The following is a 16,855-nucleotide window of genomic DNA, read 5'->3' on the forward strand; positions in this document are numbered from 1 at the left end:
TTTATCTTATGGTTATTTATGTAAATTGAGTTCAATTACATCTAACAGATTTATTTTGAAAGAAAACACAATTCCAAGTCTTAATTTAACTGTAATATAATTGTGATCACCTAAAGAAAGGATTTTCCTATTAATGTTTCCCTACAATTTGAATCAACAAGTGAAATTAACAACTTTTGTATCAAAAGAAAGCCTCGCGATTGGTATGTTGTATGTTTTATCATCAATTTCAACCCTTATTTTCTTTGATTATTTTATTGATTCTTTCTTTTCCTGATTTTTTGTATTACAGAACTATTTACAGGGGAAAAACCTGCAATACAATAAACTGAGTATGAAAAGATATTTCGCTTAACTGTAAATGGCTTCTTGCTTGAAAGCATGGTAATTTGTTTTTTACATTCTTATTTTACTTATGGATAATTCACTAATTTATACAAGTACAATAATACAATGAGTATATCTATACATACACTTACTCTCAAATATCATTTATTTTTGTTAGGTCCAGCTTGCTGATTTCATAAAATTAAACTCATCTCATGCTTACACTTGAAATTGGTGCTGGATTTTCCATTGGATCGCAGCTCTTGAGTAAACTGGAATAACTTTTGGATTGATACTTTTTTGCCAACCCATTTCAATGTTAAAATATTATTTGGATACATTTGATAAGTGAAATGTTTATTAACCAATTTGACTGAGTCAAATTGCATTTAAAGGTGAACATACAATCGAAAAATGAACATTAATTTCACCACCAAGCAAGAGCAAGGCATGGTCACGAGACTGGATCAAGAAATAATATATTACAGGTGAACGCAAATGGCAATCTCCAGAGAAAGGGACAAGATGGAAAAGCAAAATAAAACAAGAATCATTACATTGAGTATTTATTCATAATTATCATTGATTTTGAGTTATAAAACACGCAAAACAGTTGCATTACATTACAAAACGTATATGTAAATGTAATAATGGTAATTTTTTACCAATAATCAAAAGTCAATGGAGGCTCTGTTTAGTATCTCATACCAGAAATTAGCTAATCAGACCTGAAAAAGGGCTATTTTCATAGCATTACAACATTTACCTAATAACACATCAATTTTACATCTCATGTAGCAACTCCTATAATAACCAGATGATTTATTTATTGCATATTGGGTAATTTTGATTATCTGTTGATTATAATGATGAGCCTCCTACAGTCAATAATTAAATTTACCGACAGCTTAATTAGTCAAATTCAAGGTAAATTGAATTGAATTAGAAAGCCGGATAAATCAAATGATGAGGTAAGTCTACTATCTATTACAAGAGAAACTTATAATGTATAATTTTAACTCACATTCATTTCTTTTTTTATCGTTAGGTAAGCTTGATATATCTGGTTTTTTCATAAGATAGTTCAATATATGGATACATTGACAATTAAATGTGGAAGTGATCAATGATTCAGTTTGGTTTATCAAATATTAAACATTGGATATGCATCTTTGCGCGACTTGGACAAATAACCTCATTCAAATGGCTGAATTACTTTTACTGATATTAGTAGCCATTGATTGTTTTTGTTTTTGATTTTTCTCAAATCTCTATCATTATTTAGCAGATTAACAATTATATGTAATATAAAAGTTAAATCGAGAATCAGGGTTACAGGTTATAACCATGAATCTGAAACAGAGTCACGTAAAGTAGCTTAAATCAGCATCAACTTATAACCTCTTTAGTTATCATTTTTTTCATGTCCGACAATTGAACTCCAGCAAAAAAAATTGGTTGCCTAAAAATGGGTTGTGGAGGAAGCGACGAAGACAAAGACAGAAATACTTAGCAATTTATTCAACTTTTACTGAATTTTCACTTTATTTGGTTTCTCTTATGGAGTAAACCTGACTGATTATAATAATTAACAGTTTAAACAATTCAACAATTTATTGATTGTAAATTATATTTTGCTTTTCAAATGAAAAATTGTCATTACTCTCTGTATCATTACAAATGTATAGAGATTTGATAGTTGCAAGTGTTGAACCAATTTTTGTTTTAATTTACTTTTTTGTTTTAAAGTCAAATGCATATATTTTCAATTAATTTGATTTCATCCTTACAGTGCATTTGATTACAATCATTAAGCAGGAAAGTGATCCGTTGAAGTATCAATTGTAACATTCACATTTAGCTTCCCATAATAATCAAATTAACTATGACTATAAACAGTGTTACTGTCTGGCGTCTTTTGTCAGTTGATATTTTATTTATGATAACAATTAATTTTGATGTGTGTGTGTGTCGGATAAAATAAATGTTTGATAATTTACACGAACAATCAAGAAAAAGCTATTAGCTTGAAAGCATTTGAATGCAGCGATGAATGAGTTAAGAGTATGATGGCGATGTGAAAAAAGAGGGCAAAAATGGGTTGACTTTTTTTCCAGGTTTCTTTGGGTTAGCTTGGCTTGTAATTTATGGTCAAAGTGAAACTGGTAAACTTTGGGTCATTGAGAGTATTATCATGGAGAGTGTTGAAGTTAAATAAATAGTAAATTGTTTCTCGGTAATTTTAAAATTGATTGTAGGGAAAGCTGATGATTTGCCACCTGATTGAGCTTTTGCTCGATCCGTTGCATCGTATCCTTGATTTTTACCTCTTCCTCGAGCTCGTTTAATACGACTTATTATCTTTTCTGGTTCAGTCCATTTTCTCCTGCTTGTAATATTCAATTTATCTTCATTAAAATCATTGGTATAATTGGTATTATTATGATGACTATGAGTACTATTATTGTTGATATCACTTGTTTGGTTGGTTTTTTGATCAGCGTTTGTTGTTGCATTGGAAACAAAGTCATTGGTTGAAGTCAATGTTATATTAACAGTGTTGTTGTTAATCTTAATATCACCTTCAATTGATCCATCGGCTGTTAAATTGTTTAACAAATAATCATTAACTCGGGACACTTTTGAAGAAACTGTTGTTGTTGATGATATTATTGTCTTCAATGATGTAAATAATGTCGCTGGCGTAGTTGTTTTATTGTCTGACGTACCTGAGCAACTTATCACTTGCCAAAGGATGATAATGATCAGCTGTCGATACAAAAGGTTGACTTGTCTCATTTTCAAGACGATTGACAATCCAATTGATTAATTATGATGGTAATTGGAAAGTAATTAAACACACAAACAGTTAACAGTCACAGGCTTCAAATCAATCAAGTAGATCACAATAAACGAATGTTTCTCTTCTGGTTTAGATGTTAAAGATGTAAAACAATGTGTAAACAGATTAAATGGGTAAATAATTGTTAATTTGATGATTGAATATTGTTGACTATTGATAGATTGATAGATTGATGGTGAAAATAAAACTGACCAACCGATAGTTGAATATCAAGTTGGAAGGATTGAAATGTTAATGAAAGCTGTGGTTGCGTGTAGGCATCAACAGACAAACCTAAGAACCCAAAAATATGTAGATTGTGATGATGGCACCAATAAGAGTTGATTACAAGATGATAATTATAATAGGATGATAATAATATACTGATGAGAATATGATGATTCAAAGTGAACACAAAAATAATGTGAGAAGACTAGGAAGAGAAAAGGGTAAAGATGATATTTAAAACAAAAAGCCACAACAATGTTTACTTGGCTCGTTTTTTGAAAAGCAAGTCAACCGCACAACAGCGACCAGAACAATTTAATTCAGAGAAATATCAATATTTTTTCTCTATTCTTCTCACCATGATCATCCTGGTCATCATCATTTCTCTCTATTATCTATGAATAACTCTCATTACAATAAAATGATCATAATCATTATTATAAACAACAACAAAAATAACAACAAAACAATGGGAAAAAGTAATATTAGGAGTAAAGAGTAAAACGAAAAAGGTAGAATAGAAAAGCAATTAAAATGGTTGATTCCTGGATGATAGTCATGTTCATGATGATGATGACAATGAATATGATGATACCTTTAAACAGATCATCAAAGATAATATTGAAATATATCTTTTTTTTTGGCTGCAAAAGAGACAGAAAAAGAGAGTCAAATCGTGTTGTTCAGGCAACTGTGATTGTGCGGCCAAACAATATTGTTGTTGGTCAGTTGCACTTTTTTTATACCTGTCTTTCCCATTTACCTTATTTTTTGTTACCCACCCAGTGTTGATACTGACCATTTTATCCGCTCGGTTTCACTCAACTGGATAAATGAGTGAGACAAAGATGAATCTTCCATGAAGGGAAAAGGCAAGATTACTGAAAAGGAGTTGAAATCTGGGAATCAAACTGTTCAACTAAAATAGTGGGATTCAAAAAAAAAATGGTTCAGATGACCTTGCTCTCATGAAGCTATTTCATCCTGAATAAGGGTGATTCTGGTTCCTCTCCTCTGTGCAGGAATAATATAGCGTGAACAGCATTTCCTTGGTGACCAAATAAAAGGTTCATCATCATTACCTTTCAGGTTCTCTGTCTATCTTTCAATGGGTAGTTTACTGGCCTTGATGCTTGTTGATATTTCTGGTATTTTTGGGTTCAGCATAAAATTAACGATTACGACACTGAATTGTTACCATTTATCTATGTAAACAATCAAGACTAATAAACTGTTTAAGGCATGATAATGAATCTCTGGACCGAAAGACTGAACGACATTAATTTGAGGTTGGTTTAGGTCACCAATCGTCTAAACGTAAGTCCGTACATAAGATTAGAGCATTTTGAAGTTTTGAGTGAATACAAATTGAAGTAACTCTTGGACTTGTCTTTGAGGGATAAGCAAATTGTATTGAAACGGTGATGGAACCAGAATTGATCTTATTCAAAGAGCTCTTCAAGATTGATTGGTCAAGTCAAATTGTATTTATAATGGTGAACATCCATCGAAAAATGAACATTAATTTTACCAGCGAGAGTCACGAGACTAGAAATAATATATTGCAGGGAAATTCAGGTTACTTTTTAACCAGGATTTTGCCTTCTTATTGTTATTTCAAACAAGTTAAATTATTTGATTGTTTTTTTCAGTGTTTTATATGGTTCCATGTGAGTTGTTGTTTAAGTTCAATAATTATAGTAAATGATTTAAACATTTTTTGCAGATCGATAATGTTGCCCTTTTTGTTTATAAAGGCTGTTGTTTTGTTACTGTTTGGTGGTTTATTGTTTAAAGCTTGAAACTGGTCTCATGAGCTTGGTCTCATATTGATGGTTATTTGGGTTTTATTGATCAAAATTATTGACAACAACAGCATACATAGATGGTCATGCTGATGATTTTGTTTCAAATTAATACACACCTTGATGATAATTGTTGATTATGCTTAAAGGTAAAAAGGTTAAAAGCTAAATTAACTTGCATTTTCAATTTTTTGGCTTCATCGTATTTATGTTTTGTTTTGTTTTCCTGTGTGTGCTATTTCAATCAACTTTTTTTCGCCTTTTATTATTACTCTTATCTTTAGGAACAATTAGTATTGAACATGAATTGAAGGCTATTAATAGATTATCATTATTTCAGGGTTCAATTGATGATGCTTAACTCTCAAAAGGTGAATATTTATGGTCATCTAATACACTAATCTGAATACATTAATTCACCCATTCCTATCAAACCAGGTAAAGTTTTTTTTCTTGATTTCCAGCTTTTCTTTCTTTCTATCGTTTTAATTATTATTTAATAACATTACTTTGGCTTTATACTTCATCTCATTGTTTTAATTGATGAACAAGATCAATTCAATATAAAGGTAGTTGATGATTGAAACAATGACAATATCAAAAAGCATCCAAGTGTAACTAAATCAATGGTTACATCTGTAACCTTTACCTTACAATTGGTCAGATGGAGGGTTAATTAATTAAATCAAGCAGTTTCATTTAAATATCTTAAGATTTGATCATTCAAATGGTTGATTGTCTTGAAGTCATAAGTAAATTAAAAGCTGGGCCGTTAATTTTAATGAGTAAGTTTATTTTTGACTTTGCATTTGCAACATTTATTGATTGAATCAATAACAACTGTAATTTTGCCTGATTATTATTAATTAAGGCAAATTTTTATTATATATTCGTTAATAACAATGGGTCTATTTCATTTGACTATTTGCTGAGTAAATTGTTTTGATATTAAAATGATTTATCTTTGAATAACGCGCTTCCAACTTTTCAATGTGGTTATTTTATTAACAGCTGATGTAAACTCGTGTTGTTTTGTAATAAATAGTGTTCTGTTAGTGATCAACTTTCCGGGTGATAATTCAATGAAAATTGCCTTCAGATTATTTAAGTGTGAATTAGTTTTAGGTAAATTCATTAGAATGTCTTCAACTTGTAGTGATCATTCGCCCTCTTCGGGTTCGACTGCTCTTCTCCAAATGGATTCTGAGTCGGATAAAATATCTTTACAATTTACTTATCGTCGTAATTCAACCGAAAAGCTTTTCTCTTTATATCGGTCTAAAGATGAAACATTATCGGTAGCATTTTCCAGGCTACGTCTTAATTTGGACAAATTTATTAATCCGAATGCCAAAAGGACGAAGTGGACCAAGCAGGCTAAAAAAGTCAAGCCTGATCCATCAACTTTAATTGACGATCAGGCTTCGCCAGATGGACTCATAGAAATTAAACTTTACAACGAAGGTAAATTGGTTGATGCAAACACTCCTCATTATCAAGCCTGGTCAGACAATTCAATTTTAATGGTTGGAGATCAAAGTTACAAGATATTGCTAAATAGCCCTACGGTGGAAACGTTGAAATTATCCAATAAGCTGTTGACAAATTTTATGGTTTATCCAGTTATCGGACTGAAATATGCGACAATTGATGATTGTGCCTTTTCTTGGTATCGCGTCAAATCTTCGTAAGTAATGAAATATATTTTTGCCACAAATTCCAACCAAATAATCTAACTATCTTGTTAATTGCAGGAATAAAGAATTCATCTCCAATTGCTATATCTATTATCCTACCGAACAAGATCTTGATCACCAATTAATGGTGAAAGTAACACCCAAAGATGGTAAATCAGTAGGCCTGGAAAACTCATTCATTTCAGAAGATCTAGTTGAACATGGACCGACTGATTGTCCTTTCCAGGATAGACATAAACTGACGTCAACTAAAACAAACCCAGGATCATTTCGCATCGTTACATACAATATACTAGCGGATTATTATACGAGTATGAAAACAACGCCTACTGAAATCTTCCCTTATTGTGCTCCAGAATTTCTCAAATTTAGTTATCGGAAACCTTTATTGTTACAAGAAATAATTGGTTATAATGGTGATATAATTTGCTTACAAGAAGTAGACAGAAAATTTTTCGCCAATGAATTAACTCATGTTCTATGTCAGTTTGATGATATGGAAGGATTTTTCATTCGTAAAGCTGGCCGTGAAATTCAAGTTCCTGAAGGAGTTGTGATTTACTTTCGTAAAAGCAAATTTAAACGATTAGAAGATTCAAGCCACGATTTAACTGATCTTTGTTTGAATGATAAAAACTTGGATCATTTTGCAAAAGCTGTTCAACGTAATAACAAATTAGTTGAAAGATTGTCTGATCGTAACACAATTGTTCAATATGTTTTACTGGAAAGCTGTGATATTCCTGGTAAAGGTTTACTGATTGTAAATACTCATCTCTATTCAAACCCTGATGCTGATCATATTAGACTTCTCCAAGGTGCAATTATAGTTGTTCATATAGAAAACATGATTCGTGAATATTCATTGAAGGTATTTAGACGCATTTTGTATTTTAAACTAAAACATCTAATCTCATTTTCTCTATTTTAATCAACAAGTATCCACATCTAAAAATATCACCCATCTTTACCGGAGACTTCAACAGTGATCCAGCTAATGGTGTTTATAAACTGTACACAAATGGTTACATTGGATCTGATTATATTGACTGGAAAAGTGGTTAGTTAAATTCACAATATCATTATATTGTTATCAATTAAAAACCTTTCTGATGATAATCTATTTGCTTTTACAGTTGCTGATGAAGCAATCGAAGGACTGGAAGTCAAGCATTCCTTAAAACTAACAAGTGCTTATGGTGCTCCTGAGTTTACTAATTTTACTGTAAATTATGTTGGTTGTTTGGATTACATTTTCTTCGATAATCAAAGTATCGAAATAGATTCTCTGGTTCCTTTGCCATCTCGAGATATCGTTTCTGCTCATAAAGCCATTCCAAGTTCGGTCTTTCCATCAGATCATCTTGCTCTAGTTACTGTTTTAAAATGGAAATAACAAAACTAAAAGCTTAGTCAATGTAAATAAATTAAATTAAATTTACCTCGCCCATTGAGTGAGATAACGGAATCATGATTTTCAAGGTTGTGTCAAAAATTTATTATCATTTTAGTATGAAACTGTATTCATTTTTTTCGGAAATTGAATTTTATTTAAACGACAATTAGTTATAAAGCAGATTAGTTCAAAAGTCCTAAAAAAATTATCATAGATATTTTTTAGAGCATTTTGTACTCTCATTAACATAAATAAATACTAAATAAACTGACAATTATGAATGATTTTTATGTTCTCGTAATATTTTTTGAAATCTGATAAACTGTCAAAAAAAGATCAGAGATGATTGCAATTGTTAGACAAAACTATTCAGTTTTGATATTTCTTTTCGGATTGAATGTTATATGTATTAGTATATACTATCAAATGTACTGTTTAAACTTTGTTCTTTCATGTATCCATCAAATATTGAGTTAAAGTCGCAAAATGTTATTACACGTATAAAGTTGGGCGATGAAAAAGTATTTTCACTCATAATGAATTGGTAAGATGATATCCTATGGAAGGGGAGTTAGAAAAAGAAATTAAATCACAAGAACAAAGTTTTAGCAACTTTTTTGTCCCATCTTTTCATCTTCTCATCTGATTACTTTTAAAGGACATTTCTTGCTGATGATTCATTTCTTTCACTCTTCTCCGGTAAACAAATTTTAGCATTTTAACTAGATAATTTAATAAGTCTAGATGCATTAATCTCCTAGAGATGGGAAATCCTGTTCATCATTAATCTTGGGTATTCCACCTTTTGGCTTTCTAATTGTTGATGCCATCGAAACAGGACTAAGTGATCGAGGCTTATTAGAACTATCACCACCACCACCTCGAAGAGCTGGTGGAACGTATTTGGAACGCATCATCCCTGAAGAAGACTCAGTCTTGGAGGGTTCTTCCTTTTTAGGTTCCTCTTTAACATCTTTTTTTATCTCCTCTGGAGTCTTTACTTCTTCTACAGGTTGAGCTGGGGAAGCAGCACGCTTGTTCCAAGGTCCTGAATCATCCTTTGGTTTATCATTGCCATTTTCTTGAAGAGCTCGTTGTTGTTCCTTCATTTCTTCTTCTTTATCCCTGAAAGATTAAAAAATACAGTTAAAAATAATATCCAGATGACGATTTACCAATCAACAAAATCTTACCTAATATTTAAAGATTGAATCTTTAAACCACGATAATCTTTTTCTCTATCGTCTATGAAATCGTTCCATTCTTCATCATCCTGTGAAATAAATAGATACATAAATGCGTATTTAAAAGAAAGTCAGCTGGGTTTGAATAAGATTCACTATAGTTGATAAACAAATTAACACGTACGAATAAAGTTTCTTAATAAATAACTCACCTGTTCGAGAATTTTTAAATTAGATATCAAATCTGACCCTCGATGACCATACTCATCATCTCTAGATCGATCTTTTTTCCTATCATAGCGGGACCCTTGGACTTCTAATTGTTTTGCTAATTCTTCCGGGGTTAATTTGTTTTTCTTTCCTCGTCTGCTTTTGTCCTTTTTAGCAAAGAAATCATCTAAGCTAGAATCTGCCATATTTTCTTCAATTACGACGCTGGTGAACTGAGAACAAGTAGGAAATTCAGAAACTAATGTAAAAAATTTAAGGCACAAATTGACAGAAGAGATGAAGCACAATAGACCTGAGGCCAAAGAACTCAATTTAAGAAAAACAAATCACAAATGATGATGAACTGGAGTATAACCAAGACGATCAAAGGAAAAGGATGATGTGAAATAGTCGATACTATCGATACTGGTATTTAAAAACCGATATTATCGATATAAAAGTTTAAACTATCGATATTGTAGCATTTATGCGGGATTCTGAGGCCAATTCGCCCATTAACAACAATCCAAGTCTTAACCATGGGCAAGTTGACAAGATTTCATCCATCCATTAACCCATCTTAATCTGGTTAATCTTAATCTCGAGCTCTGGGCATTTTAACCAAGAAAATGATGGACACAGACATTTCAATATTTGCTACAAACAATTGAAGCAGATTTAATTTGAACCATGCTATTTATTTTCAGCAAATTTATCTGAAAGACTGAAGATTAACTATTAGTCTTGAATATTTCATGATTCATGGCTTTTGTTTGTTATAAGAGTTGAAAATGAATCTGGTTATCTTGGTTGAAAGATCCTAAGCTTAAAGATTAAGATTTAAACATTAGACTTTAGTGAAGTTGAGCTAAACCCTGACTTTCGACTCATTTGCCATGTCAACAGTTCTGAATCTCAACTTTGGCTGGTCAGTTGAACTAAAACTTTCTACCTTTTAAAGCATTTAACCTTGATGTTTAACCAATTCACTTACTTTCACTTTCACAACTATCTTTACCATCTTTACATCTCTTCCTCTTTTGAATTGGAGAACAAGTTTTCATCCCTATTTTTATCAATAAAGCATTTCAATCTATAAATTGATCACATCAATCAATCTAAGTTTAATTATAACAGGATATCCGGATGATAATGATAAACAAAAACACTGATTAAAACGATAATTACGAGCATCTTCAATCATGATTATAGCAAGAATGGTGAAAGTGAAATTGATACTGTAGGGTTTGTTTTCATTTTTTGTGTGTTACTCAGTTGCTTCGCATAATTTATTCAGATCAACTGTTTTTTTTCTAGCTGCAATTTCAACCATTGAATTTAAATGATGAAAAACATCAACTATGCAGTTCCAACAGTTGATTAGTATCAGTTATGAAAAGACACAACAACGATCACCTTAAAAGTAATCGAAAGCTTTCAAAAATCCTCGAAAATAATGGCCTCCAGAAATGCCGTTATCATTTGATGTAACAATTTATTTAGCTCATGGCAAGCCTGAAGCAGTCAAAGAAAGTCGAGTCTATTTTTGATTATTCACTATTAGATGTCACATTAATGAATCCTTATTTTCAGCTTCAACAGAAGCATTAACATTGGATTTCCCAAATGATCAGAATTGATTAAATATAAATCATTTTCATCAAACGATTGTCTTGAAAATTGTTAGCCATTGGAGACATGTTTTACACTTGCTAATCGACTCGTATCTTTACCGGCTAATCACTTGTTTACTGCCAAGAATTGGTTTATTGTTGTTTTTTTGTGTTATCGTTTATTTTAATTTTGCTATTCGTTTATAATTTCATTTTGTGCCTGATTAACTTCCGCTATTTTATTATAGCATTCATTCACAAATACTTGACTTCTGGTTCGATTTATATTTCTCATATTACCTTAAATAGATGACTACTCTTCATCAATTCAGGTTACAAATCAAACTGACCGGTTCCTTTAATTTCATTTTTTTCTTTATCATTTTTCTTTCTTCGCCATCCAATTTACCTTTAAATATAATCCGCTTTAAATATATTGATGACCCATTTGACGTTTCTACCGTTCGATGCTTTGTTTTCTCGTTTTTGCACCTTTATCTTCAAGAGTCTGGATGATTGTTTCTCGATCATCATCATGCCACTACCTTCATCAACATCATCATCAGTATCAGTTGATCCCGATTAACTGATCAAGGAAACAGTCAGTATTAAATAGCTGTTTACAGTGAATCCAAGTTATCTTGCAGATTTTTGTCTCTTTATTATTGAATTGTGTTGTCTTTTTTACCAAAAATGAATTACCAACGAATCTTTGTCTTATTCATGGTGACTATGGTTCTGTTCATGGTATTTTGCGTTGACGATTCACATGCAATTAGCAGAAAGATGCGAAGACGAAAAAAGTTGATCGCTGCAACCAAAGCTCTTCTCCTTCCGTATCTGAAAGCAAACATTGCCAAAGGTGGTAAAGTTATTTACAGTGCGCCAACAATTAAGTTTGAGGATGAATTTTACATCGGATGATAATGGTCAACTCATCTAACTATCTTTTAAGTCATTTGTGAATGTCATTCTTTCCAGCCAAACAATCAACTGTTGATTCAGATGATATTTTTAAAATGTGAATCTCTCCTAATGTATCTTATATTGTATTATAAAAGCAAATCTTGATGCTCTTCTTTTTTTTTAATGAATCAAAATCTAGATTTTGATTAAAAAATATTTTATCCTCACGTTTATCTCATTGTGCTGCCGTTTATTAACGATTCTGTTTATCTTGAAATCGAGAGAAAAAATCTTTTCAAATTTTGTTTTTCTTTCATCTTAATTGTACAAATCTATTACCATGTACCATCTTAATTGTACTATTTCTAATGCTATTACCATCAATTATGAATAAAAGAGATCCCAGTTTTTTTGTTCATGTAATTATTATCTTATTATTATTTTCACCATAACTTATTGAAATATCAGAATGAGAAATATAACTTAAAGGTTTATTGACACGAAATTAGTATCAACTGTGAACAGTTTTTACCAACAACAGAAAAATGTCTTCATCTTGCCAAAAGGGTAAAGATTAAGGTTATCAAGGAAAGGCTGAATAAGATGGAAACCCATTTCTGCTAAATTGTTTTAAACCTTTGATTGAATTGTTTTAATGTTGTATTTTGTAAATTGTAAAAAGTGGAAAATGCAATCAACTCATACTTTTGCTATGAGAACCTTCATGCTCTTGACGAAATAAAACGAGATAAAATTCATAGATTTGTATTCAAAATTTAATATTAATTTTTATAATTATGTTTGTTGGAGTAAAAAATGTTTAACAAAAAAGACAATAATAACAAAATTTGAATGGACTTGGATCGGTGTATGAAAAATTGGGCCAGATTTGGTCAAGATGAGCTGGTGTATGATCTTGTTTTTGTGTGAGAGTGAAACAATGATGAAGAAAAGATAAAAAATTAAATAAATTGTTCAATAGATTAAAAAGTGTCTTGATGAATAATGGATTTGTTTTTCTAATGAAAATGATCATGAAGCAATGATGATTGGTAAAAGCCACGAAAAAAATTCCGTTTTCTGTCACCGTTTAGATTAGCAGTCAGCTTGTAACATCAACCACAATGACGATTGAATAACTTCCAACATGCTGTGGCAACGCACCTGTATTGGGGATAAAAGGATAAACAATGAGAGTCAAGACGGTTCAATGTTAAGTCAGGTTGTTAGTAAGTTAGATTGTCACTTACACTGGAGTAATGATTAAGTTAAAAGAGAAGTACTAATAAAATAATAGCGATTATTAAACATCCTTTGGTAAAATAGGTTAACAGTTTATCCTCTCAAACGATCCAAGGTATAACTGCTTTCCTTGTTTTAGGATAATCCTTGAAAGTTTTAAGGTACCAATGATGATTGAATAAACCGACAATTATTTGGTTGGTAAGCACAAAACCGCAAACCATCCACCATGTTGTACTTCGCCCAGCGAAAACAATACAAATTGAAAAGTAAATAAGAATCTCAGCAAAGTAGTGAGGACAAGAGATGTAATCAAACCATCCTCCTTTCGGTATGGAATGTGAATAGCTGACAACTTGACCTTCAGATTAGAAATGAAATTTTAAAATTAATTTTAGCAATTTAACAGTTTAGTTGAAATTGAGACAAAAAAAAATCAAAACAGTAAGAGCACAAAAATTATCTCGTTAATGATAGTAATCCTGTTCATTGGGAAGATGGCTGCACAATCGTGTGATTGAAGCAATGTTAGTGAGCGGGAGATGAGCACAATTCATATGATGGAAATTAAATTTATGTTTACCTTTGTTATCTTTTCTTAATTCAGCGAGAATTGCATGACTTTGGTATTGTAAAGAGGAAGCCCAAGCAAATAATAGGACTCCTACAATATGGTGCCAAGTGATAAAGTTTCCACTCATGTGGACGTAAGCGGGACCTGGAAATAACATTATAATATCAGTAAGTAATACTTATTTTTACAACACATTGTTCATTGAGCTTTAGACATTTATTGTTTAATAATTCGTATATCTTTTTATTTACCTAAGCTGGCAAAGCCTGGAGCCTCTGTTAAAACTGAGAGACCAACACCAAAATAAAAAGAGAAACCAAAAATGTAATGGACTATGTTCATCTTGGCATCCGAGTAAACACTTAAAAATATACATTCGCACAACCGGCGACTCACTTGGACAATGATTAAAGCCATGGCAATCATCACCGATTCTGGGGTCACTATTGATCAATTGGAAAAAGACAATTTGTTATTCAAATATACACGGATGAGTTATATCAATCTAATGTTCCAGGAATTTTGAACCTATTGACAGCTTACCATTTGACTTTCGGTGAACCCCAACGATCGAGTTTAACAATATTTGAACATATTTAGGTAAACTCGTCTTCAAGAGATATACTTGAAGAACGGAAAAAGCTAGTAATAGATAGAATGTTGTTGCAAACAGGTAAAAGTGGTAGAACCACCTGAAATGACGATGACCAGTTAACGGTAAATAACAGCAAAAAAATGCGAGAAAAGAAAAAGAAGTAAAGATGTCAATTAGAAAAATGGTTCCATTTTGAATTATCACTTGACAATCAAGTCTAATCCATTGGATAGCAAAATGGAAGTCATGAAAATATCCAGAATAACACTTGTTCACTGCTGTCAATTTTTACCAAGAAAAATTCATTTCTAATTGCGATAGTTATCCAATTTTACCAACAATATAAAGTTCATTTTTTCCTAACCTCATTCCGAAGAAGCTAGAAGACTTGACTGTTTTAAAGTAAATTTGAAAATAATCAATTAAGGTTCATTTATTTCAAATTTCCGTTAAAGTAATCTATTAATACTTATTGTATGAATAAGGTTTTGATAAACTAAATTGAAATAATTTCTAATACCTTTTAAAATGATTTCTCATGGAAAAGTAAACTTAGCCAATCGGTTTCACAGCAATTGTAATGATTTTATCATCTATTGGTTAGCATTGAATGAACTTTATCTAAAATTATTGAAACTGTTGTCGTGAAAATGATTTATCTTTTCAATGGTCCAATCTGACTCTCAATGGGACTCCTTGACACTTTAAATAGTTGATTAATTTTTAATTTAGCTTTGAAACTGAATACTCAAACTGAGGAATGAAATTTTCTTTTCAAAATTTCACTCTTTTCACTATTTTAGGTCAACGCTGTTATCAATACTAAGATTTGTAAGTGAAAGTTCTGGCAGCAGAAACGGTTTGATATGTTGTTTGGTTGTAAAATTTAACGGAAAAATTGATAACCTTTTAGGAAGTTCAATTTTATTGCACTTTTTGATTCCTTGAACATGAAGTTCCGCAGCTTTGCCATATTTAAATATCCTTTGAACTCCTTCTGGAACAATGTTGGAATAGTAAATAACAAGTATTCCAATGAGGGAAACACTAGCTGAAAATGATATCCATTCAATCCATAAAAGGTTTTGTGAAACATTTGTTATGGCTTGTGTATTTTCAACAAAAAACACCATCAGAAGAACCATAATCATCACAATTAAAAAGAGAACACGTTGATACTTCATAATTTAACTTGTGAATCAGTTAAATGATTTGGCCAAGTGAAGGAGGGAAAAAAAGCAGACGATGATGATGTGCGAAAGAGCAACCAGAATGAGAGTCACCAAAATAGTGATCGCAGGGGTCAACAAGGTAAATTAAATTACCAGATTGTCACTACTGTTGAAACAACAATCAGACAAGGTTCACTATTAACACTACTCCAACTGCCACCACCACCACAATTTTGCAATTGAACAAGAAAACAACAAAGGATCAACAATAAAGTAGCAACGCGTAAAGAAAAATAAACGGACTCGTTTTTTCTCTTTCTTTTCTTTTCTCGTCCTTCTTTCCCTCTCCTCCTGAATATCGTGTAAGTGTGGATCCAGCAAGCAAATATCAATCAGGTAAAGAAAGGAGAAAGACAACAACAACAACAAAAATAATAAACAAACAAACAATAAGAAAAAAGTGAAAACTGAAAAAACTTGGAAAGCTCGGACTACTCAAACTACTGACTATTAAAAAATCTCAAGCTTCGGACAAGTTGTATCCGAAGCAAAAAAACAATTCAAACGATAACAAATTGGTTCACATGTATGGAAACGTATAAATATATTTATATTTAAAGTCAGAAAAAAAGGAACCGGTCAACTTGATTTAACCTGAATTGTAAGTTAAGGGAAAAATGAAAGAGAGGTGATGATGATGGTGATGATGAGAGGAGAGAAGCGACTAACGAAGAGTGAGAGAGATAGAGAGAATGAATTCAGGTGGACTCACTTTTGTTGCCGTCAAAACCCGTCGATGGGATCATCTATTTATAAAGGTATATATTTCGTGTAATGCAAATCGATTTGATGAAAAAGAAGAGAGTGAGTACAGAATGATTTAAAATAAGATGGCGGAAGTAGATCTTAAAGTATTGGTAAAAGATGATGATGTAGAAAGTTTTGCACTCTCTGCCGTCTCTCATGGTGTCTTTCAGGGTAGCAGGAAAAGCGAGCAGGATAAATTATATTATCGTCATCAGTGTTATCTGAAAAATCTTACAACTTGTCACTGTAATGATTGT

General features: G+C 31.6%; 3 protein-coding genes and 2 long non-coding RNA genes across 5 annotated transcripts; 3 read left to right on the forward strand and 2 right to left on the reverse strand.

The window, feature by feature from the left end:
* LOC149094877 (uncharacterized) lies at nucleotides 1-2,040 on the forward strand. The gene is made up of 4 exons (XR_016198087.1): nucleotides 1-203; nucleotides 293-384; nucleotides 506-1,298; nucleotides 1,376-2,040. It is a non-coding gene; the product is annotated as an uncharacterized LOC149094877 (long non-coding RNA).
* Nucleotides 2,041-6,247: 4,207 nt separating this feature from the next.
* On the forward strand, nucleotides 6,248-8,380 carry LOC107369903 (2',5'-phosphodiesterase 12). Its single transcript, XM_015937874.3, has 4 exons — nucleotides 6,248-6,889; nucleotides 6,957-7,770; nucleotides 7,839-7,959; nucleotides 8,036-8,380. Exons 1-4 carry the CDS (start codon nucleotides 6,285-6,287, stop codon nucleotides 8,293-8,295), a joined length of 1,800 nt encoding a protein of 599 aa, XP_015793360.2. The 5' UTR covers nucleotides 6,248-6,284; the 3' UTR covers nucleotides 8,296-8,380.
* A 183-nt stretch (nucleotides 8,381-8,563) lies between these two features.
* On the reverse strand, nucleotides 8,564-10,081 carry LOC107369904 (protein CDV3 homolog). The gene is made up of 3 exons (XM_015937875.3): nucleotides 9,692-10,081; nucleotides 9,489-9,568; nucleotides 8,564-9,420 (listed from the first exon to the last, which is right to left on the reverse strand). Exons 1-3 carry the CDS (start codon nucleotides 9,893-9,895, stop codon nucleotides 9,045-9,047), a joined length of 660 nt encoding a protein of 219 aa, XP_015793361.1. The 5' UTR covers nucleotides 9,896-10,081; the 3' UTR covers nucleotides 8,564-9,044.
* A 2,881-nt stretch (nucleotides 10,082-12,962) lies between these two features.
* On the reverse strand, nucleotides 12,963-16,576 carry LOC107369870 (polyprenal reductase). Its single transcript, XM_089266641.1, has 6 exons — nucleotides 15,526-16,576; nucleotides 14,568-14,716; nucleotides 14,276-14,467; nucleotides 14,034-14,168; nucleotides 13,459-13,811; nucleotides 12,963-13,372 (listed from the first exon to the last, which is right to left on the reverse strand). Exons 1-5 carry the CDS (start codon nucleotides 15,801-15,803, stop codon nucleotides 13,552-13,554), a joined length of 1,014 nt encoding a protein of 337 aa, XP_089122767.1. The 5' UTR covers nucleotides 15,804-16,576; the 3' UTR covers nucleotides 12,963-13,372; nucleotides 13,459-13,551.
* On the forward strand, nucleotides 14,051-15,194 carry LOC107369875 (uncharacterized). Its single transcript, XR_001570451.2, has 2 exons — nucleotides 14,051-14,191; nucleotides 14,281-15,194. It is a non-coding gene; the product is annotated as an uncharacterized LOC107369875 (long non-coding RNA).
* Nucleotides 16,577-16,855: the final 279 nt, after the last annotated feature.

Source organism: Tetranychus urticae, chromosome 1 (assembly GCF_039701765.1).
Source record: "Tetranychus urticae isolate SD_2017Ah chromosome 1, NJAU_TeUrti_SD_1.0, whole genome shotgun sequence".
NCBI classification, from domain to species: domain Eukaryota; kingdom Metazoa; phylum Arthropoda; class Arachnida; order Trombidiformes; family Tetranychidae; genus Tetranychus; species Tetranychus urticae.

What these genes read in the sequence shown, in the direction of transcription:
- LOC107369903 (XM_015937874.3), top strand. Translation starts at nt 6,285, where the DNA reads ATGAAAATTGCCTTCAGATTATTTAAGTGTGAATTAGTTTTAGGTAAA. An exon ending in TTCGTGAATATTCATTGAAG is followed by an intron (nt 7,771 to 7,838) that starts GTATTTAGACGC and finishes TTAATCAACAAG; the next exon opens with TATCCACATCTAAAAATATC. An exon ending in TTATATTGACTGGAAAAGTG is followed by an intron (nt 7,960 to 8,035) that starts GTTAGTTAAATT and finishes TTGCTTTTACAG; the next exon opens with TTGCTGATGAAGCAATCGAA.
- LOC107369904 (XM_015937875.3), bottom strand. Translation starts at nt 9,895, where the DNA reads ATGGCAGATTCTAGCTTAGATGATTTCTTTGCTAAAAAGGACAAAAGC. An exon ending in ATTTAAAAATTCTCGAACAG is followed by an intron (nt 9,569 to 9,691) that starts GTGAGTTATTTA and finishes TTTATTTCACAG; the next exon opens with GATGATGAAGAATGGAACGA. An exon ending in ATTCAATCTTTAAATATTAG is followed by an intron (nt 9,421 to 9,488) that starts GTAAGATTTTGT and finishes TTAATCTTTCAG; the next exon opens with GGATAAAGAAGAAGAAATGA.
- LOC107369870 (XM_089266641.1), bottom strand. Translation starts at nt 15,803, where the DNA reads ATGAAGTATCAACGTGTTCTCTTTTTAATTGTGATGATTATGGTTCTT. An exon ending in GGTTCACCGAAAGTCAAATG is followed by an intron (nt 14,468 to 14,567) that starts GTAAGCTGTCAA and finishes ATTGATCAATAG; the next exon opens with TGACCCCAGAATCGGTGATG. An exon ending in TCCAGGCTTTGCCAGCTTAG is followed by an intron (nt 14,169 to 14,275) that starts GTAAATAAAAAG and finishes TGTTATTTCCAG; the next exon opens with GTCCCGCTTACGTCCACATG.